This window comes from Coregonus clupeaformis, unplaced genomic scaffold (genome assembly GCF_020615455.1).
Source record: "Coregonus clupeaformis isolate EN_2021a unplaced genomic scaffold, ASM2061545v1 scaf0448, whole genome shotgun sequence".
NCBI classification, from domain to species: Eukaryota; Metazoa; Chordata; class Actinopteri; order Salmoniformes; family Salmonidae; genus Coregonus; species Coregonus clupeaformis.
The window spans coordinates 297676-320953 of NW_025533903.1; the positions used below are offsets into that span (position 1 = coordinate 297676).

Here is a 23278-nt window from a genome sequence, read left to right on the forward strand (position 1 = left end):
GTTCCGTCTACAATGGATATACATTTATTTCACATACAGTATTTGTGTAGTGTTCCATAAGTTAAATTGTAGGTGTCTAGTGGGGCCTTCATGTGCTTGTGGGAAACTGCAAAGTGATAAGTCATAGGTTGATGAGTTAGTTAGCTTCATCAGCTAGCTTACTTTGCTAATAATAAAGTTAGCTAGCTTGCTTAACATTGACAATATGGTCAAGCTAGCTACATTATCCACATCGATAAGTTTGTAATTGGCAAAAACCGATTTTGTCATCTGGATGAAAAAGTTCAGTGCTGAACGTCACAACTCGGCACCTCGGGTAACAAAATGTTCTCAAAGTTTCCCACTGTAAATTACGAGTTGGAGGGTCATTCAAATGAAACTTCCCAGTCGGAACTCCGAACTTCCGATAACATGTGAATGTCCCCATAGGCCTACAGTCACAGCTAGACATGTTGAAGCAAATGCTGCGTTCATAACCAAGTGGTGAGGTGGTAATTACCAGCAGGCCTGGCCCACCCTACTGTACTTCCCTTATCCGTCCAAATAAAATATTGAAATATTGATAATTTATTTGACCGAGATGCGCGCTGACAGAAAGACATCAATCTCAGATAAAGCATCTGAGCGAGCGAAACAGCGCCCCTCTGTCTCTGTACGTGTTGCCCATGTATCTGATGCTGTTGCCCATGTATCTGATGCTGTCTGGCCAGAAATAGTATGGCATGTCATACTCTTTTTGGACAGACAGTATCAGATACATGGGCTACATATAGTACGAGAGAGGGGCGCTGTTTTGCTCGCTCGGATGCTTTCTCCGGTGGAATAGTTAGTGCACTGTTCGGGTTAGGGATGTGCCTAGTAATCGGACAAAATGAGTATTTTAAAGGATATGGGCAATTGCCCCGTATAGCTCAGTTGGTAGAGCATGGCGCTTGCAAATCCAGGGTTGTGGGTTCGTTTCCCACGGGGGGCCAGTATGAAAAAAGTTATGCACACACTAACTGCAAATCGCTCTTGATAAGAGCGTCTGCTAAATGACTAAAATGTAAATACCATTATGATCCAAGTATTTTTTGTTATTGTCCGTGATGTAAACGTTTGTAATTTTAGGACGCCGGACCCGGAGTGCATCTTTCAATGAAATGCAAGGTGCTACAAGGTCTATATAACTCACCTGTCTAGTTTGCCTGTCTGTAAATGGAAGGGTGGGCTCTACGTTTGTCCTGCTGCACTGATTGAATAGAGCGACGCTGTATTTCTATGTCCACTCACTTCATAATTTCACCGGACCACTTCTCCTTGCATGTTTCGGTGTGATAATTTATTTGATGCTGCCTTCTGTTTGCCTGCTACTATGTTAAATCAAATGGGTAGGACATTTGCTCAAGCTATCAATGTGCATAGTATCTAACAAGCGGGGTGAGGGTAGGGAGAAAATATGAAACGTTTATGCGCATTCTGAGTGACAAACTGCCCGCTGCAAATTGAGGACACCGACCCCTCCGCGCGCTCCTCCTAATCTGCAGTTTATTTTGCAAGGAGATTGGAATTTTGCCAACGTCTATTTAGATTTATTAAAACACATCTGTGTTTTTAAGATCATGAGTATCATCCGACTATCAACTGATAGGAGTATGGTCAGGTCGGCACAGCCCTAGTTTGGATGCTGGAATTGTTTTGGAAGAACGTACAAAGGTAACCTACTTTTTGAAGTGATTTGTTTGACAATCAGATGAAAACATCATGACTGGTTGTGTTCATGCCACAAAAGGTACAATTTTTACAGTTCAATTACATTTCTTTACTATAAAACCCATCAAAAAAATTACACGGGAGGTCCTGTGAAAAAAAATCATGCCCCCCTATTGAAATCAAATGCCTGTCCAACTGATTCGTTCTGGCGCCGGCCCTGATGACCAAATCCAATCAAAGTTAATTGATCACGTACACAGTTTAGCATATGTTATAGAGGGTGCAGCGAAATGCCTATGTTCCTAACAATTTAGTAAAATGTGAAGTCGTAAATTCCAGTAGGGTGCTTTGAACTAATTGATAAAACGCTGATTGGCTAATGGCCAACAAGCTGCGTCAACCATAAACTAAAAGTACAGCTATCATGCTTGTAAACAAATTAGTGTTCAAAAAACATATTAATAGATTGCTTTTGACACTTTTGTATAAATGCTGTTATCGAGGTTATTTCCTTAGTAGGTGACGTGACAGAGGTCAGCATGTGGGAGAAGTTGGAGTCTTACAAGTTTCCCACTAGTAATGGCAAACGTGCATTAAGATGGCAGAGTACAGATGTGACGTCATTGTTTTAGCAGTATCCAGAGTTTAAATTTATGGGGCGCAACATAATTCAATGCACCAATAAATCAGCATAATCTACTTTCTCGGTTTTTCAAATTGCTGGCGTTTTGGGATCTAGAATTGGATCATGTATACTGTGCTAATGCTGACACAAAAAAAAGAATAACGTAGAGCGATCTATAACATGGCAAATTTAGCAAACGAAGCATTTGTGATAAGTGCATGAAGGCAGCCATATTTATGCACGTCTGTCATTACAAGTTGGAGGGTCGTTCAAGTGGATTTTCCCTGTCATATGTGGTAAATACCACCTTCCCACTTGTTTATGAATGCAGCAAAAAACTCCTATCTATCTATCATATATCTCTATCTACAGTATCTAATCTATGCAGTGCTTAAATTAGAAAAATAGCAAACTGGCCATCAATTGGAACCATTGACTTGGGATAGGCCAAAACATGAGGGGAATGTTTGAAGGATCGAAGAAGAAGAAGAAGAAGAAGAAGAAGAGGCCGGGTTGTGACAGGTAAATGGCGTCCCTTGAGAAAGCAAGAACAAGATGTATGTCAGGAGAAGTGCAGTATTATCATAAGGAAACGTATACTTGTAATACGGAGGAGGAATGGAGGGAAAAAGAGAGGCAGATGAGGTCTAAGAGAGAGAGGGAGGAAGATTGTGAGCTTGAGTCGGTTAAAAATGGCGGGAAAAAGGGAGAAGGTTTGTTAAAGAAGAATGGTAGAAAATGTAAGCAGAGTGAGCTGAAGACAGGAGGAGAAATGGAAGTGAATGAGGGTGAAGTATGAGGTGGTAGGTGTGGTGAAGTACTCATAGCCCGAGGCTTGCACCGAGGGTCAGGATAAAGATGAGTCTGTGACAGTAGGAGTGAAGTTTTTGGAAGAAGTGGACCCTTGCCTTTTGGCTGATCCATTTGTGGTTTCAGGGTGATTGAAAAAAATGTTGGGGTATAGTTGAATCCGTGAGGGTAACCAGAAGTGGTCTAGTGATAATTGTTTGTGTTTCTGTTGGTCAGAGGGAGAAGGCGCTCGGAGTTAAACAAATGGGGGCCAGAAATGTGAATTGTTTCTCTCTCAAGAAAAGGGCGCTTGAAAGGAGTGATTACTGGGGTAGCAGTAAATGTAAAAGTTTACCAACTGAAGGGGAAGATTCCTGGTGTTTGTGATGCTCGTCGTTTGGTGCGACGCAAACAGGGTGGCGAGAGTGGGGAAACAGAAGAGTCATTGTCTGTTCTTTTGAGTTTTGAAGTTGAGTCTTTGCCTGACAAAGTTAAGTTAGGATATATATGTTATCCTGTACGAGCTTATGTGCCGAATAAATTACGTTGTTACAGGTGTCAAACTTATGGGCATGTGGCAGCAGTGTGTAGGAGGGAGGTACCAAGGCATGCAGAAGGGCATGAGACAAAGGAATATGTAGCATTGGGGATAGTAGTGGTATGTGCAAATTGTATGGGTGCCCATGGGGCTGGGGATCATAAATGTCCTGTGCGAGAGAGGCAGGTTGAGATTTCCAGGGTAAGAGTAGTGCAGAAGTTGTCATATGCTGAGGCAGTGAAGAAAGTAGAGGAAGATGGGTCAAGGGGGAGCAGTGGTGAGAGTAGTAGATCTGTACCAGGACAGAGGGATAGGCCAACAAGTGATATGTTTCAGTAAGATTGGATTTTTAGCTTTTATAGCAATGGTTATCAATTGTACTGTAGGGTTGGAGGTTGTGGTGGCAGCTGCAGAGAGGTATTTGGGTGTGCGAGACTTGACATCAGAAGAGTTACAGGGTGTGTTAAGTGGTGATGTCCCATCCTTTCAGGTTGAGGGCATGAGGTAGGAATAAATAGATTTAAATAGTGGAGTAGGGTGGTGTTAATTTGATTTTATTATTATTTGAATTTGTGAGTCTAGTGTTAGATGGTAGGGTATTTCTTTATTTTATTTTCAAGCAAAATATAAGGAAGTTGTACTCCAGTCTAGTAGGTGGCGGTAATGCAACATATTGGATGCCAACCGCCGTTAAACCTCATCGAAGAAAAAGGAACGTTTTAAGTGTAACACGCCGTAATGGGATTTAGTTTTTTTCCAGCGCCATCCAGTTGGTGGCGGCAATACAACATAAATTGTGGTACGCCATAAAATCTCAACGAAGAAGAAGTAGCGTAACTGCGAGTGACTTCATTTCCGCAAACAATTCAATTTCCTCACATTGCCGTTGGTATTAGCAGTCGAAATCACTTAGGTATAATAAGAACGGTCGAAATGATAATTAAGAACTGTTAGCTTGCAGCAATGTTGAGTGATGAGACTTTTCAGAGACAATTATCTACCATTGTCGAGGTATTAGTTGCAGCGGCAGTTGCGGAGATGGGAAGACTCCTCGATGAGTGCTCTGCTGCTGTTATGCCTCTAAAGTTGGTCCAGCAGAATGAGGGAAGTAGTTTGCTGAAGAGTAGGCTTCAACGTGTGAACAAAACCAGTACAGTGAGTACACATTTGGTCGGTTGTTGGGAAAACGAATTTGCTGGCGAATGGCGACAAACTAGACTAGCTAGTAAACTACATAAACTGTTACTAGTAGCTAGCAAACTGTTGAGGACAAACTTTTACCAGGAGTGTATTCGTTAGTCAGATTCCGTTGCCAAACGTTTTTCAACGGAAACCGTTTACTCAAGGAACCAAACGGAAACAAACAGAACGAAACGGGGAGGGACCTACCATAATTTGGCCAATACAAACTCGTTTTCGTTTAACGTTTTTCGTTTGGAGTAAAAGGTTTCTGTTGCAAAACGTTTTGCAACGGAATTTTTTAAAACATTTTTAAAGTAATTTAGCAGACGCTCTTATCCAGAGCGACTTACAGGAGCAATTAGGTTTAAGTGCCTTGCTCAAGGGCACATCGACAGATTTTTCACCTAGTCTCGGGGATTAGAACCAGCGACCTTTCGGTTACTGGCACAACGCTCTTAACCACGAAATCACCCCAGGGGTCGTCTGTTGCAAAACGTCATGAAACAGAAACCGTATACTCCAAACGAAAACGAGTTGGACTATTGTTTAAATTCAGGTAGGTCCATCCCTGTTTTGTTCCGTTTGCTGTTTGCTTCCGTTTTGGTTCTTAAATGGTTAAGTTTCTGTTGAAGACGTAATGAATACACCCCAGCTAACCTTAGATGGCTCACTAACATTAGATGGGCACGGAACCAAAGATACTTACTTCTCTTTTAATCTGTGACTGAATTGTCGTTAGCCAACCTAGCTAGCTACCTGAACATCAATTGTAACCTGCTAGTTCACTCTAACTTCATATTTTAATCTTTCAGAGACAATTTTCATCATTCATGGAGATGTTGGGTAAAACATCATTGGAAAAAATGGCGACGTTAATGAAGGTAATCATGGTCGAAAGGGAGAGGACTGCCACAGGCATGAGTGCCCAGAGGCCTGTCAGTCGGGCAAGGGGGACAGAGGAAGGAGCACCGAGAGGTACACACCCATAGACTATCTCAGAAATACTTGAGAAATTAGTAATTTCTTGAAGTATTTCTGACTATATCAGAGAAATACTTACATTGATCATTTAATCATTGGTCATTCAAAGGTGTGAGCTGAAGTATGCTAATTGTATGCAAATGTACAGATGAACTAGCCCATGTCAGCTAATGTTTTTTTATTTCGTTTTTTTAACCCATATTGTTGTAATTTTTTAGTCACTCAAATATGACATGAATACACATTAGACATGGCGAAATGTATGGAATTGCAGAACATTTGCTTTAAAACTGAAAAATCTTCTTTGCACCCAATGACAAAATGTGTACAATTGCATGAAATAAGCTGTAAACCTGCAAAATTCTCTCCACCAACAAGAGGGGTGTGAACAGTTTGTGTCATGAACAGTACTTGTGCCCATATAAAAATAGATGTGGCGTGTGCACGCAGGGGGGGCGTGGGATGTTCCCCAATGCTGGAAGGAGGGCCCCCGAGTGGAAAAAGTTTGGGAACCCCTGTTCTAGACTACTAAAATGTATACTCCTAATTGACCCATTTGGCTAGCTACCTTTCCAGATAATGTTAACAAACAATGCACATGTGTATTTGTATGATGAATACTAGGCAGATTTTTAGCCATATCTAACTAAAAAGACAAGACCTTTTACAATCGGAGTTCATTATATCAAACATTGAAGTAAAATTCTTAGCTGATTTTGAATGTGAAATATTTTTATGGTGTTTTATGGTGCATGTCTTTTTTAATACACACTGTTTTTTAGGAGACAGTCTTCATTTCCACAACTACTGCACTGACCCTCTCTCTGAGAGAGCTAATCAAGTGGAGGATTACTTTTACCCCCAGACCTCACCTGCCTCTGCCTCAGAGACACAAGATGACCAGAGAAACACGGAGCCAAACTCAGGCAGGAATGGAGAAGATGCCCAGTTTGGAAGGGAAGCTACTGGAGGTACATTGTACTTGAATCAGTCAGCTAATGGCATTGTGGCACCACTAGCATTAAGCCAACTTTTGAGTGAGTGTTTATGATATAAGGATACTCTGGACAATCAGTCAAAACCATTTAAAGTTAGTGCATTTATAGGGGGAAATGACACCAATTAGACTGTATGGAATTATTTTCTCTATTCTCGTTAGTATCGTGGCAAGGAAACAAAACACGAAGCGGGTTTAACTTTAGGAAAACAGACCTAATGTTGGAAACATTGTCATCCAGAGTCACATTTATTTATTTCCCAAGCTATACCGCACAATATTTTACATACAGCAGGTTTTTAAAGAACCATAGAGTTTGGTCTGCTTCGTGTTTTACTCTTAGCCATGGAAAGAATATTGTGATGCTGGTATCGTCCCGGCCCTAGTGTTTGCTGTTTAAATTATTTCATATCCACCATCTCATTCATACATGCAATGCAGTAGTTTGTTTTACATTTACGCCTCAACAACCACAATTACCCTCTCTGTTGCAGATGTGGTATTGCTCTCTGAATTTGATCATCAAGAGGAAGTTCACCTTAATCCCCAGCTCTCACCTGCATCAGACCGAGAGAAACAAGACGGCCAGCCCTCAAACATGGAGCCAAACCCAGGCAGGATTGGAGAAGATGTCCAGCATGGTGATTCTTCAAATACAGCCCAAAGTTCAGATACAAGCGCTGCCACCGGAGCAGTGAAGATGCCATTCATTTGCGACGTTTGTGGAAAGGGTTTCGATTGGAGATGCACACTTAAAGCCCACCGTAATCATCACACCAAACCCTTTAGCTGCCCGCAGTGTGGGAAAGGTTTTGGTACGAAGACTGGGTGTAATAATCATCTCTTAGCGGTGCATTCTAAAGAGAAGCCCTTCAAATGTACAGATTGTGGGAAGATGTTTGCTTTGAGAAAAGGTTTCGACAAACATAGGGATTTCAACCCAACTCTGCACACCTGCACAACATGTGAAAAATCATTCTGTGGGGAACGTGCACTAAAACGGCACAACTTCAGTGATCACCCGGAAAAGGCATACATCTGCTCTTTGTGTCCAAAAACCTTTCGGTCATGGCCAACATGGAAACGTCATAAGGCAGAGCACTTGGAGAAGAACAAGTATTGCTGTGAAACCTGTGGCAAGCTTTTCTGTTCATCTTCATCCTTATCTTGTCATCAGAGAACAATTCATAGATGTCATAAGGCAGACCACTCAGGGGAGAAGGGGGAGAAGTATTGCTGTGACACCTGTGGCAAGCTTTTCTGTTCATCTTCATCCTTAGCCAGTCATCAGAGAACAACTCATAAAGCAAAGGCTTATAGCTGTGATGTATGTGGCAAAGGTTTTATGGGTATAACCTATTTCCAAAAACATATGACCTCCCATATTAGAAAAGGCCATGTTAGTCTAGAAAAAGCTTTTGCCTGTAGTGTATGTGAGAAATGTTTCTTATGTGCACGCACTCTCAGAGATCATATGACCATTCATACCGGTGTAAAACATTTTGGTTGTAGCATATGTCACAAACGTTTTCGTCTTTCAACCAGTCTCAAAGATCATATGACTTTACATACTGGAGAGAAACCTTTTGTGTGTGGTTTATGCGGCAAGAGTTACTGTCGGGCAAGCCAGCTCAAAGCACATGCGCTTGTCCATACTGGAGAGAAACCTTTCACCTGTGATGTATGCGGCAAGCGTTTCCATCTCCCACGCTCTTTTGAAAGACACAAAACCATCCACACTGGACAAAAACCTGTCTGTAATTCATGTGGCAAATGCTTCAGGGGTGCAAGTGCTCTCAAACGACATATGGCCATCATCCATACCAGGCAAAGAGACCACCGGTACGTCTGTGACGTTTGTGGCAAACATCTTCCTGATGCAGCTAGGCTCAAATGGCATATGTTCGTACATACTGGTGAACAACCTTTTGCCTGTGATCTATGTGGCAAAAAGTTCAGTAACCCAGGCAATCTCAAAAGACACAAGCTGTCTCACACAGGGCAGAAATTGTATGTTTGTACTACTTGTGGTAAAGGTTTCACCCGTTCAACAACCCGTAAGATACATCAGCGCAGTCACACTGGTGAAAAGCCTTACTTGTGTGATATCTGTGGGCAAGGCTTCACCTCACATGCCTACGTTAAGAAACACAAGATGATTCACCTGCCACCTCAACTTCGTTCAAGACCGCAGAACACTGGGCCAAAGTCACATGTCTGCAGCTACTGTGGTAAAGGCTTCTGTTACAGATCTGTGTTGGATCAGCACATGCGCACTCACACAGGAGAAAAACCATTCAACTGTCTCATTTGTGGGAAATGTTGCATGTTTAAGGCTACTCTTGAAATCCACATGCGCAGTCACACAGGGGAGAGACCATTCAAATGTCGCAATTGTGGGAAAGGGTTCATATCGAAGAATACTCTTGTAATACACATGCGCACTCACACAGGAGAGAGACCATATGCTTGTGATGAATGTGGCAAGAGTTTCTCCCAGAGCAGTCATTTAGTATCTCACCAGCGTGTGCACACTGGTGTCAAAGCATTTGTGTGCAATAAATGTGGGAATGCCTATGCCTGTAGCCGAAATCTGAAAGTTCATAAGTGCAAGTTCAACCAGAAAACAGTCCATGGAAAGAATGTACAGGATCACTCTGAAGAAAACATCTCACATGATCACTCTGCATAATAGGATTGGCTTACTTCATAGATGTTCAGTTTCATATGATGGAGGAAAGACTTTGGTATACGTTTAAAACCTCTTAGATGTTCTGATAACGGTTCCGACCGACATGATCGCTTATAAATCGATCTGTGGATACTGTAGATCATAATGGCTTGCATTGAGCGAGAGCCCTGGTTACCACGGACGCAGTAGTATTTTTTTCTGAGACTGTGACGTAGGATGTGAAATCTGAAACGACTTAAAGCTGGGAAGTCCCTCCTACCATTTTCATTTGCTCTTCTAACTGTCCAACTCCTGACTGAGCCCTACATCGCAGCCACTGACACATGCCTGCAATTGTTACATTGTAACGCAGCAGGAGAGAATGTTTTTATCACGGAAGCAGAGATCAATTTATAGCCATTAATCTAAAATAATTCATAGTTTTTAAACAAACACTTTCTGTCATAGACAGACAAGATTAATATGAGATGAAAGGCGAGTTCTTAACGAGTTCAGGAAGACAAGCTAGAGCTCTGTGAGACGGTCACAGCGATGGGGGCAGACGTTTTGATCAAGATACCTTTAGAAAATATGCACATTTTCTGTAACTAAACATACAAATGTGTATTTTAGTTATAAGTAAGGTGAAATCTTATAGTTTTATTTGATTATGCTATATTTAGAAAGTATGCAAGTAATTTCAGGACTTATTCATACAGTTTTGTTGAATAGGAAATGCATAAAATATTTCATTTATACTGTGTACTTGAGCTTGTGTCCTCAAAAGTGACTACACCTCAGCAATTTATAACTATTTTTACCAGAAAGGTGAGATTTTAACTGCATTACTAGTTATTGTTTATGGACCTCTCATGATAAATAATTACTTTGGGGGATTACGTAGATTACATTTTCGATTACATTTAGTTACATTTAACTGGTTTTAATGATGAATGGATAGTGGTAATATTTTTACCCAGAGAATTCAGATTTCAGTTGTGTTGTTTCATTTGATGGAAATACATTTTGAAAGTGTTTGGTGCTCAGGACCTTGATATAAACAAACCACCTTAGGGTGGTCATCTTTAAGAAAAAGTGAGCCAGGTTTTTTTATACTTCAAGACAGGCCTTTCGACAAGGCTCTCTTGAGTCCTACTGGTATATTATTTTCTCTTGTTTTGGGGGTATGATGAAAACATGTTTTGCAGCAGCACTGTGCAAAAGATAATATCAACCTGGTTAAATCAAAGGATATATTTCATTTTTTGAAATTACTACACTGAAGAAAATTATAAACATGTTGGTATTTGTAAAGTGTTGGTCCCATGTTTCATGAGCAGAAATAAAAGATCCTAGAAATGTTCCATATGCACAAAAAGCTTATTTCTCTGTTTGTCCACAAATTTGTTTACATCTCTGTTAGTGAGCATTTCTCCTTTGCAAGATAATCCATCCACCTGACTAAAGAGACTGATCATTACACAGGTGCACCTTATGCTGGGAACAAGAAAAGGCTACTAAAATGTGCAGTTTTGTCACGCAACACAATGCCACAGATGTCTCATGTTTTGGCATGCTGACTGCAGGAATGTCCACCAGAGCTGTTGCCAGAGAATTGAATGTTCATTTCCCTACCATAAGCTGCCTCCCAACCTCGTTTTAGAGAATTTTGCAGCCTGGGAGACAGGGCTGACTGTCAGGCATCGTTCAGGGCTTAAATACCCCACGAGGGCTTAGTTGCCCCACGAACACTTCGCTGAAGTTATGGGACATGTAGCTTGCTAACGTTCTAATTTATAAACTGACAATGACCTCCAAACACAAATGAAAGCATGATAACATGAAATGTACCATCCCTTAGTGTAGCAATCAATAAAAACGTATGTGCTGATCCACCGTGGGCTGTCGCCTCAGCCATATCAATACGTCCAGTCTTATTGAAATAGTTTATCTTGTGATCTCGACAAAACAACTTGTGTTATGTAGAGATCATGAGATAAATAAGTAATGATCTCAACATAACTAGGGAATCTTTTTTTTAAATTAATATGTTCTCTCTGAACTTCTGTACTGTAGCCTATTTCACTTCCTCAAAACCCTCAGAATGAATCTAAGATAACTCAAGAAATCTGTAATGAATTTTGACGTTTTTGCCGAAGATGTTTTAGTTGCCCAATTTTACATCTAAGGTGTTTGGTGCAGTATTTCTTAAGTAAAAAAATTTGCAACATGTAATATGTAAACAAAGTCGGAGCTGCTGGGCAGGTCTGTCTCACTGTCTATGCTATTGGATAGAGACCAATCACAGCAGCTGTACACCTCATGTTAGTAGGCAAATGGACATCGTCAAAATCAAAACCCAACCTTCATTTACCCGTTGTGACGCACGGATGTTCCAAACTCTGTTTTATACAAGACTGACTTTATGACCAAAAATATCCTAGTTACACTTTGTAGTACATTTGCCACTCGAATAACTGTTTCTGACTCATATGGATGCCACAGAGGCCGTTTTCAAAGGGAATTGTTGCTATTTTTTATTAATTGTTTTACAAACAATGGAATGGTTTATTTGCGCTAATAGAAGTTTCGTAGTGCTTATGTTGTTATTATGAGTGTACTGATATAAGTAGGACACGTGACATCCCAGCAACTTTGTGAAAAATCACTTTATTATCAGAGTTGTGCCTGTTGTTTACGTGCTTATCTGCTCTCTCATTGGCTAGAATGGTCCCACCTGATCTTGCCTCCTCCCATATGCCTTCCATTTTTGAAGACATTTATTTTCATTATTAGAGCTGCCACTAGAGTATCTGTGAGTTGGACAATTTTTATCCCCATAATAATTAATAGGCTTTATATAGTGCTTTTCCACCAACTACTCAAAGTGTACTCATTGTAGGGGGAAACTCACCTCCTGGGTGATGCACAGTGTAACAGTGTTGCTTCCGTCCCTCTCCTCGCCCCTACCTGGGCTTGAACCAGGGACCCTCCGCACACATCGACAACAGTCACCCTCGAAGCACCGTTACCCATCGCTCCACAAAAGCCGCGAAACAACTACTTCAAGGTCTCAGAGCGAGTGACGTCACCGATTGAAACGCTACTAGTGCGCACCGCTAACTACATTTTAGTCATTTAGCAGACGCTCTTATCCAGAGCGATTTACAGTTAGTGAATGCATACATGTTTTTGTTTTTTTGTTTTTTTCATACTGGCCCCCCGTGGGAAACGAACCCACATCCCTGCCGGCCAAACCCTCCCCTACCTTGGACGACGCTGGACCAATTGTGCGCCGCCCATGGCTCTCCCGGTCGCGGCCGGCTGCGACAGAGCCTGGACTCGAACCTGGATCTCTAGTGGCACAGCGCCACTCGGTGGTCTAAGGTCTATTATTTTGTAAAGTGGTTTCTTGCATCATACAACACAATACAATTTACAGTCACCTATTTGGTCCATGGTGTTACAAACCAAGTAAAAAAAATCAAGAATTCATGTCAAGCCCTTCATAATGTAAAAACGTATTTTAAAGTATCATGCAATATAGGCCTGCATTGAACACCACATATAGGCTATTGTAGGCTATATCATATAAATAAAAAGCTATCTAAAACTGTAAGGGTACATCCTCTGTGTTCACTGTAAACGCGCGCGGGAAGTTGCGCAAAAGTCTCACAGCGTTCAAGTTTCCGCTCACAATACCTACAATTTGCTCAGTTTCCCCAAAAACTATTTTATAGGGGAAAAAAATCCTGTTTCACTTTGGAAAGAAGAAGGAAGATTGTTCAAGCATCGCTTCTCCCAGTGCTTGATTATGGTGATGTAATCTACAGGCATACGGCAGCCTCTGTTTTAAAACCTTTAGCACTGTGTTTTATCACTGGGGTACATTTTCATATAAAAGTTACATTAAAAAATGCAATATAAATACAAAATATGCATTTTGAACATGGCACCCAAATATACATTTTTGACTAGAAACATTTTAACTGAGCCAATTTCTCTTCTATATTATTTATCTAGTCAAAACATGTCACTACACAACTAGCTAGCCATTTCACACCGGTTACACTAGCAACAATTTTTGTGCCAGAACACATCAGCTGGAGAGTGATATATGCTAATTAGGAATGAGGGGGAGATTAGGTGGCCATTATGGAATGGGGCCAGGTCGGGAATTTAGCCATGACACCAGGGTTAACACCCCTACTCTTACAATAAGTGCCATGGGATTTTTTATGACCACATAGAGCCAGCACAACCTTTTAACATCCCATCCAACAGAAGGCACACTACACAGGGCAATGTCGCCTTCACTGCCCTGGGATCTCCTTAGACCAGAGGGAAGAGTGCTTCCTACTGGCCCTCCAACACCACTTCCAGCAGCATCTGGTCTCCCATCCAGGGATTGACCCTGTTTAGCTTCAAAGGTAAACCAGCAGTGGGATGCAGGGTGGTATGCTGCAACACACTTTGAAAGGCGGGGACCAACCTGTTGACAAAAGTGATCGAATGCGCCCATTGATTGATTGATTGGAGACAGCTTGTGTCAATAACATCTACCTGCAGAAAACCTAATGGATCATGCTGGAAATAAGTGCCAAAAAAAACTACCAAAAAGCATGGCCCTACGCTATGACGACGTTAAAAAGTGGTGTGTTTCTTTAACACCTCATGAATAATGTAATATTGGGGCGGGGTTGGATATTAACTAGCCGCCATTTTGGACACACCGCATGCTCAAATGCTGTAGCCTGCCAGGTTCCAACTTAAACCAGGGGGAATGGTCATAATTTAATCACAGGGCAATATGTTTGTTCTTGAATCCTTCGGCTCGTAAAAAACGTAATTAGCTTTAGTAGTGTATGTAACCCAGGTTTTCTTCCAGTTGATTTTGAAAAACACATTCTCAATATGAAGGGTATAATTGAAGATCCCACACACACCGAAAGTGCTGGTTTTGGGTGCGCCGTGACAAACCGTTTTGGTCAGCTTTTAGACGACGAGGCCGACCCTTTCGACATTATTCGCCAAGCGCAGGTGGAAAAGCAGAAGAAAAAAAAGGATGAGCTGAAAAGAACTGATACCACAGCCAAACCTGTCAAGAAGGAGTCTCAAAAGGACAAGAGAACTCCATTGAATGCTGGGGAAGGCGACCATGCACAGGCTAAAACTGTACAGGGTAAGTCAATGCAATGCTGGGGGAAGGCCTAGTTAACGTAGATGTGAAGATGGACAGTATTGACAGCACGTGTCCGGTGTAGTTATCTAAAACAATTCCGGCGTGTCAAACTTGCATAATTGACACGGTAATTATAAGGATGGACTCTTCCTGTCCTTCGCATGTCCATCCATGTGTTATGGAACTCCGCGGGATTATGCACATGTTGTTCGCTGTCTGCTTCTGGCTAGCGTAGTAGCTGACTTAGCTAGTTAGCCAACAAGGTAGTTAACGTTAGATGGCTAACTAGGCAACTTTAGTGCAACATGGGGTTTGTGCTAGGTAGTTAAGTTTATATTTTCAGTGAAACTTTTCGCGGAATTGCTAATACTGTATAGGTTGTAGGCTAGTGTTAGCTAAATCAATCACGTGCTAGCTAGTTAGGTTTAGCTAGATACCTACAGTAGATGGAGGCCTTTTGAAGTGGCTTGTTTGGGGTGGTTGCATAATTTGTCATCTTCATTTATGTGCAGGTCAGAAATATCCTCCTCGAGGTGCACCTGGCCAGGTGACAGAGAGGGGGGAGCAACGAATTGCCTTCCGGGATCGGAGGCAGAACGACAGTGAGGCTCCCCTAGGATACTCAATTGAAAGGTAGTTATACACTAGAGGTGGGAATTTCTGCGTTGGCCGATTGAACATGACATTGGCTGCGTTTACACAGTCAGCCCAATTCTGATGTTTTTTCACAAATTGGTCTTTTGACCAATCAGATCACCTCTGAAAAAGGCAGGGTGTTAAAAGGACTCATGTGATTGGTATAAGACCAATGGAAATAGTGTACAATTATCAGAATTGTGCTGCCTGTGTGAACACAGCCATAGGCTATTCAAGTATTAACATGCAGTTTCCTTTTTATACTGACCCCACTTTGCAGATCTGAGAGAACTGGGTAGTTGCATCCATGTTAACTCCATCTGGCCAACCAGTGCCCTTGGTGGCGCCATCATGCTCCTTACTAGGGGTGTGCCGAACTCGTTGTAATTGTATCCGTTTCACACTTGATAGGCTACTCGTAATTGGCTTTACTTGTGCTCGGAAAACCTAGAAGTGCAGTAAAGCCTATACTAAAGTGAAGCGCAATCACTCAGCACCTCTGTTCCTTCACTCATTCACATATTGCTCACGATCCCGACATCTGAAATGCACATGACTTACTTTCATAGTCATAATTATCAACAAAATTGGTTAATAAATAATGCATAGCTGGCTACTGCCGCCTGCATTTATTCCAGATGTTATTGCCCTAATAGCCTAGGCTACATTGTTTCACTTTCGAGAGGAGAAAAATGTCTCTCCCAATGTGTAGCCTATGCCACATTTGTACTATCAAAATGAAATATTTAAATGTGTAATTTTATCTTCTAATGATCTGTCGCTCAGAAAACATGTCTGGGAGAAATAATAATAGTAAGTGAACCTTGCGTGAGTCTGGGGAATTTTAGTTGAAGTCACGAGCACTGCTTGTCGGCTCCTGCATAGCAACCTAGCTGTGCCAAAAGCCCTGGTCTGCCCTAAAAAGCCTATGTAAATTACGGTCCCCAGAATGGCCAAACAAAAACATTTAGATGGCAGTTTTGGTCTCTAAAATTCAGCAATATGTTGCGCTTCAATCTCAAATACTTACGGCTTCATGCGCCATCTGGAGTTTTCCATAGGAATACATGGATGACGTTGGCGCTATCATGATCTACTGGTTTTAGTGTCTATGGTTTGACGCTGGTGCACAAAACCGAAAGTAAGATGCAAAAACAAAACTTAAGAACGGGAAGCCTAGAAATGGACCACATAGAACAGATCTACCGCTGCTTAGACTTGTTTTCAATGAGATCTAGAACTCGTATTTCTGTGAATTTGGTCGGGTCGTCCAAGAAGTGTATTTATATATAGCAGCATTAACCTGTAAACAATTCATGGTAACCTTTTAAACAATCCATTTTAGACCTGCCGTTTATTTGAAATCGGTATTTATTTGCTGAAATGTGTGCCTTTGCCCGGCTATGAAAAGGGACAGGCAGCTATGCGACTACGTTTAATTGAACTTTTTATGGTAACTAACCACTACCCCCCAACAGGCCTGTGGATCAGGGTGAGCGTGCCGGAAGGGGCCGAGGTGGAGGCCGTGGAAGAGGAATGCGTGGCAACTTCAGATCCACAGATGGCTTTGACCAGAGAGGCAAAAGGGAGTTTGAGCGCCACAGTGGCAGTGATAGAACGTATGACACAATACTAATCACATTGCTCTTAAATCAAGTTTGTCGGTTTCACAATGCATGTGAGTGTTCTACTTGGATTATGATCAAATAGTTGAGGTTGGTGACATTTGAACTTTTGCCTGTTGCAGTGGTGTCCGGCCAGAGGAGAAGCGAGGGGGCAGTGGTCCACGTAACTGGGGATCCATGAGGGACCACATGAGGTGAGTATGCACATTAGGACCGTACATGTGAGTCATTTGACAGTGCCTCAGTGTTTGCGTAGCTATAGGAGTACTCTGCTGTCCTAGTTTGGACTATAAGTAGGAGTAGCCACAAACCCAGGCTTCTCACATTCTGTTTATAAGCCTGGGGAAGTTTTCCTCAGGAAGTCTATAAAAAGGGGTTTAGTACAGTAGTCTAGGTGAAAACCAAATATTTTGCATGGGTCCAAACAGGTTGTTTCAGAATTTCTGACTTGCAACAAGCTAGCTAGTTTAAGTAGCGCCACATAGGCTTCTAAAACATTGTCCAACACTGTCGGAAAAGACTGGGACAAAACAAGGAAACAAAGCTCAAACAAGAAAATGCCCCTCCTGATGGGACAATATCATTTATAGTCGGACCCAATCAAATGCGAGCGTTGAAAGCCAGTGCTCTCATTCAAACGTACAATCCCATACTGAAGTTGATCAGACTTCCAATAGTTGTCAAGATGAGATTTGGAAGGATGGAATGAGCCTTAAGTTGTGGCTTGTATCTTGAAAAAAAATATTAAAATGAGAGCCAATATTCCTTTTGATCTGAATTAGAAGTCCCTCATTGAGTTGTCCTTCAACCAATGTGGCTTGGCACGTCTTCATCAGCACTTTCATATGTGTTCGTCATCGAAGAATTGTCTTGAATGATTCTTACCGTAGTTATACTGTTTATGCTATTTTAGTGCTGCGGCTGATGGGGCTCCCACTGAGGGAGGGGACGGAGATGAGGTGGCGGATTCCGCAGAGGCTGGAGCAAATCGGTGAGTGAGCCAAATGACTGACCAGCACAACGCTGTTAATCAGACCACACAGTGAGACCGTGCAAATAGTATACATGTATAGCGTACCTCTTTGTGCAAATCCTCTACAATACTCACTAGATATTCTAGTCTATACATACCCTGAACTCAGACATTTTAAATGCTCACGTTTACTCTAGTTATAGAATGAGTTTCGGGGTGTATTAGATTTTCCATCCCCATAGTAATCGGATTCTCTGCAGCGCCCCGGAGACTGAAGGCGAGGGGGAAGCAGTAGTTGAGGTTTCTGTGGAAATGTCTCTGGACGAGTGGAAAGCCCTGCAGGAACAGAACCGGCCCAAGAAGGAGTTCAACCTGCGCAAGGCTGATACCATTGTGCCCTCTGACTCTGTGGTCATCCACAAGTCTAAGAAACAGGTTGAGGTGAGGAATCTTGCACAAATGCTGCAAAAACAGGCTGCTTAATATCACTGCTTGTTTCTGTTGGACTGGATTTCTATGGTCTGCTGATGGTGCTCATGCGTCTTGTTTCTCTTGATCAACAGGAGCACGTTGAGGAGGTTGAGGAGGAGGATGACACTGCATCCCTCCGTCGCCCTGCCAATGACATCACGGCCAAACTGAAGATTGACTTTGGCAGCCTGGGACGACCATCACGGGGGACCAGAGGAGGAGGAAGAGGTGGACGAGGTGGCCCAGCCACACGGCCTGAGACCATTTCTCCCCAGAAGCCTCCTGAGAAGGTATGTCTGGACTGCGTGGGTCCTGTTAGATATACGTCTAAGGCACTGCATCGCAGTGCTAGCTGTGCCACTAGAGATCCTGGTTCGAATCCAGGCTCTGTCGTAGCCGGCCGCGACCGGGAGACCCATGGGGCGGCGCAAAATTGGCCCAGCGTCGTCCAGGGTAGGGAAAGGAATGGCCAGCAGGGATGTAGCTCAGTTGGTAGAGCATGGCGTTTGCAACGCCAGGGTTGTGGGTTAGATTCCCACGGGGGGCCAGTATGAAAAAAAGTTTTAAAAAATAAAATAAGAATGTATGCACTCACTAACTGTAAGTTGCTCTGGATAAGAGCGTCTGCTAAATGACTAAAATGTGAATGGGTTTCAAACCATTGCCAAGGGCAGCAAGGATGGTGGGCAGGTTCATTTCACCCTGGTGCCTTTTTTCAGTTGTGAATCGCACTGCAATTGGCCTTTGGGTAGCATGTTCCTTACCCATGTGCTGATACACAGGTATCCCAGGGTATCAAGTTGACTGTGATTGATTCTCCCTAGGCCCGATTCCAGCAGGGACAGGCCCCAAACCCTGATGACCCAGAAGACTTTCCTGCCCTTGCCTAAGGGAAGAGGACCAGCACTGGACCAGAGCCCAGTCCACAGGTGGCCCTTTACCTGTACTGTGCCTTAGTGGATTTGGCTGCACTTCCCAAGAGGAGCAAGAAATATACTGGTTTTGCTCGTATACATCCCAAAGGACTGTATATATCAGAGTTCCTATCTGCTCTCTGTATAGTTCAGATGAATAGCCTTTCATTGTAATGGGAAATATGAATACTTGACCTGTTTATAAAAAATAAATACTGTTGACATTAACACGACTTGATACTATTTGTACAACCACAAGCGTAAACCAACAGTGATAGACCCCTTATTGTTTCTCCAGTGATGTCATATCATTGAAGCACATGGATTGCTTTAGTTGAATGGCCATTTGTGCCAGTGCCTAGACAGGTGTGCCTTTGTCAGCCACAAGGGGGAGCATCAATATTGTTGTTTGAGTCACTGCAAGCCATCTCAAATCTGCCTCACTTTCCTCACAACAAACAACCCATCTAAATAAGAAAAAAATGTTTAAACTGCATGCAATACTTACTCCTTCACAGTAAATGATTAGTTTGGTGTTCATCTTTATTGTAGGATATCTATTTGACAGGTTTTAAAAATACTTTCTCTGGACATGTAACCTGCATGAGTAGTCCATAACAGAGCGCCTCTACCCTGCTGTTGACTAGTAGTAATGAACTAGAATGCATGAGAGCGCTTCCTGACAAAGGCCTTTTATACCGGCGGTGCTGCAGCCAGCTCTACCACTTCCCCTGTGGCACAATCCCATGTTTGCTAAACTGGTCGGTCACTTGATGCCATTTTATTGCAATTTTGTCTAACCTGTAGTGTTAATGCGCAAAATAATTTGTTTTCATGCATGTTAGGGTAACCCTGTCCCCTAGTGAGGAGATTCGGTTGTAAGTTCAACATTTTCTTTGCCCTTACTGTGCTTCTGAAAATGTTTGAATTTGTTGGTCAGGGAACAACTCAGTGGTCTGCTCATCAGTTGAGCTATTCATTGAATCTGACCTGTCTGATTTTCTTGGAAGGAAAGCGACAGGTAGGCTACATGAGGTCTGCCTCTTGGTGGTCACCGTGAGGCCTAACGAAGTCCCCTGGGCGTCTGAGATGCTGATGGATGGCCAGGGCCTCTGTTAGAAGATTTGAGATACAAATCAATGTTCTATCAGTTGTCCACACTGACTGGTGTCTGACCTTGGCTACAGACACCATTAATTAGAGTACTGTATAATAGTCTCACATGTGGACTCATCAATCAACTTAGGTTTATGAGAAATGGTTTTAATCGCAAGTTAAAGTAAATTAACAGGATATCAGCGTCATGAATGGCACAACTAAAGTTGATTTGCATGTAGGCCTACTGGAACTAGTGAATCATTTGAGAAAATGTAACTGGTTTTGAGAATGCAAGACTCCAATGTCTATTTTTCTTCCTGGAGGGCTCATTGTATTGATTAGCAGGTAAAGGTCAGGGTGGGGGGGATGGCTGCCATCCTGGGGTTTTTAGAAGGGTTGATATTTCATCTAAAGAAATCAAAACAAGCCTCTTAAATAGACCCTATGGGGAGTGGCGCCCTGTGAGGGAATTGTTTTCTTTTTCTCACAGGACAGGAGAGGGCGCTTGAGTCTGTCGTTCATCTGCCAATGACGCAGTCTGGTTATTTACAAGGAATTTCTAAATGCCCAAGTTAACATAAGTCAAAAGGCACTTAAAATGTAGGTAATTTGTTCATGTTAAGGTAGCAATTCAATGAATCATAACGGATAGCGCTCAGACATGTACATGTCACAAAGGGAGGGGGTGGAGAATGAGCATGAATAAATGACATGCTTTTCTGACCCACTCTAGGCTGGTTACAGTGCACAAAGACCACCACAGTAAGGTTATTTTTCTTGGCTCTATGCTAGTACTCTGATTATATCAGCTTTTTCAGGGAATGGTAAGTGTGTGTGTGGAGAAAGTATTCTACTCTAATGGAGAGCATGTTACTGCCCTGCCAAGCTAGGACCTTGGGCCAGAAGATGAAGAGCAACATTTTTCTCTCTGAAAAATGTCTAATAAGATCTGCAAAGTGCTCAGATGGTAAAATCAATAGGCCCACTAAATGTAAATGCTGCCATAGCCACATAGCTGGTATACAGAGGATATGAATAGCAAACCTAGGCCTTTTAGGAATATTGAGATTGAGCTCACATGGATGTTTCTTTTCAGTAACAAAGATGAAACAATGATTAGGTCTACAAACTGTAACATTGCCAATGGTTTTACCCAATACAAGATAAGCAGTAACACTTATTTTGAAATCAAATTGACTTCAAAAGGAGCAGGGCCTCAGTTAAAATGTAAGGTTGCTGTTGGTTTTGTTCCCTGCTAAATCTAAAAGCCTTACGCTTGATAGTCACCTGATACCCCCTTTGAGTCTTTGAAGGGGTTATTTTTATTTTGCTCTTGTTTGAATAACATTAGCCAAATAATCCCTGTGATTATTTGGCACAGTGCATGTTTAATTTAAGAGCCCTCATCTCACTGGCTAGTTTTATATGGACAGGCAGAAGTACACCTAAAAACTACCAACATAACTAAACCAGACTTGTGTAGGTTAACAGTTTTGAATTGGTGTATGTAAAGAGACAGTACAGAGCTATAGACACAATTCACAGTTTGGCCTCAGCAGAGAACCCAGTACCAACAGAGGATCCCAGCCTAGAGGGTAATTTCCTGGCTGGCCTGTCAGGTGTTCTGTTAGTGAGGTAAACGTGGAGCCGTGATCCGTGAGCACACTGGCAGTCTCTGCCTGTCTCTGAGGAAACAATTAGGACTCTCTCTTCATGGAGTGGCATACCACCCTTACCTTCAGCAGAGAAAAAAATATCTCACACATTCACAATGTCAGGGAGTATTTAGCCTGGTTGGTCTTGTGTAAGTGCACTTGTGAACATTTCTTTTGTTTTCTGTTTTGCACACGCAGAGGCTACCAGTTGTGTGTGTTTTCTTGCGCCTCTGGGTTAGACAATTCTCCTCTGGTTCATCAGTATCTCAAATCAAATAAATCAAATGTATTGGTCACATACACATGGTTAGCAGATGTTATAGCGAGTGTAGCGAAATGCTTGTGCTTCTAGTTCTGACAGTACAGAAATATCTAGCAAGTAATATCTAACAGTTCCACAACAAATACCTAATACACACAAATCTAAGTAATGGAATAAGAATATATAAATATATGGATGAGCAATGTCATTGTCAGAGCGGCATAGGCTAAGATGCAATAGATAGTATAGAATACAGTATATACATATGAGATGGGTAATGCAAGATATGTAAACATTATTAAAGTGACTAGTGTTCCATTTATTAAAGTGGCCAGTGATTTTCAAGTCTGTATGTAGGCAGCAGCCTCTCTGTGCTAGTGATGGCTGTTTAACAGTCTGATGGCCTTGAGATAGAAGCTGTTTTTCAGTATCTCGGTCCCAGCTTTGATGCACCTGTACTGTCCTCGCCTTCTGGATGATAGCGGGGTGAACAGGCAGTGGCTCGGGTGGTAGTTTTCCTTGATTATCTTTTTTGCCTTCCTGTGACATTGGGTGCTGTAGGTTTCCTGGAGGGCAGGTAGTTTGCGCCCGGTGATGCGTTGTGCAGACCGCACCACCCTCTGGAGAGCCCTGCGGTTGCGGGCGGTGCAGTTGCCGTACCAGGCGGTGATACAGCCCGACAGGATGCTCTCAATTGTATCTGTTGGTTTCTTCACGGCCAGAATCTACCAGCTGTTTTTAAAAGAGGCCTTTGTTGCCTGGAGAGAAGTCTCTCTTTGTCTCTCTCTCTCTCGTTCTCTATTTTTCTCTCTCCCTCCTTCCCTCCCTAATTTCTCCCTCTCTCCATTGTGGGATGTGTCTCAAGGTTACCCTTCACTGCAGGTGTATGTGAGCCTCAAAAAGAACCTGTTGTATTGATTTAGACTGGAGGGCTGATGCTGACAGCAGCCTTGAATCCCGAGGAACAGACAGCGGAAAGGAGAGACC

General features: G+C 42.4%; 2 protein-coding genes across 4 annotated transcripts; both read left to right on the plus strand.

Moving 5' to 3' along the window:
• Positions 1–4497: 4497 nt before the first annotated feature.
• Positions 4498–10252, plus strand: LOC123484761 (oocyte zinc finger protein XlCOF6-like). Of its 2 annotated transcripts, none has more exons than XM_045215463.1 (4): positions 4498–4799; positions 5639–5801; positions 6590–6778; positions 7299–10252. In XM_045215463.1, exons 1-4 carry the CDS (start codon positions 4608–4610, stop codon positions 9494–9496), a joined length of 2742 nt encoding a protein of 913 aa, XP_045071398.1. In that variant the 5' UTR covers positions 4498–4607; the 3' UTR covers positions 9497–10252. The 2 variants fall into 2 exon arrangements, with proteins under 2 accessions (XP_045071398.1, XP_045071399.1); XM_045215464.1 differs by lacking the exon at positions 4498–4799 and adding an exon at positions 5243–5382.
• A 3949-nt stretch (positions 10253–14201) lies between these two features.
• LOC121582550 (intracellular hyaluronan-binding protein 4) lies at positions 14202–19504 on the plus strand. 2 transcript variants are annotated; one of them, XM_041898423.1, is made up of 8 exons: positions 14202–14657; positions 15170–15290; positions 16772–16912; positions 17041–17112; positions 17832–17909; positions 18134–18332; positions 18455–18652; positions 19187–19504. In XM_041898423.1, exons 1-8 carry the CDS (start codon positions 14390–14392, stop codon positions 19250–19252), a joined length of 1143 nt encoding a protein of 380 aa, XP_041754357.1. In that variant the 5' UTR covers positions 14202–14389; the 3' UTR covers positions 19253–19504. The 2 variants fall into 2 exon arrangements, with proteins under 2 accessions (XP_041754357.1, XP_041754358.1); XM_041898424.1 differs by having other exon boundaries at positions 18152–18332.
• Positions 19505–23278: the final 3774 nt, after the last annotated feature.

Bases quoted from the DNA above. Each gene is read 5' to 3' on its own strand.
- LOC123484761 (XM_045215463.1), top strand. From the start codon at position 4,608: ATGTTGAGTGATGAGACTTTTCAGAGACAATTATCTACCATTGTCGAG. The intron at 4,800-5,638 runs GTGAGTACACAT...TTAATCTTTCAG, and splicing joins GTGTGAACAAAACCAGTACA to AGACAATTTTCATCATTCAT. The intron at 6,779-7,298 runs GTACATTGTACT...TCTCTGTTGCAG, and splicing joins TGGAAGGGAAGCTACTGGAG to ATGTGGTATTGCTCTCTGAA.
- LOC121582550 (XM_041898423.1), top strand. From the start codon at position 14,390: ATGAAGGGTATAATTGAAGATCCCACACACACCGAAAGTGCTGGTTTT. The intron at 17,113-17,831 runs GTGAGTATGCAC...ATGCTATTTTAG, and splicing joins TCCATGAGGGACCACATGAG to TGCTGCGGCTGATGGGGCTC. The intron at 18,333-18,454 runs GTGAGGAATCTT...CTTGATCAACAG, and splicing joins AGTCTAAGAAACAGGTTGAG to GAGCACGTTGAGGAGGTTGA.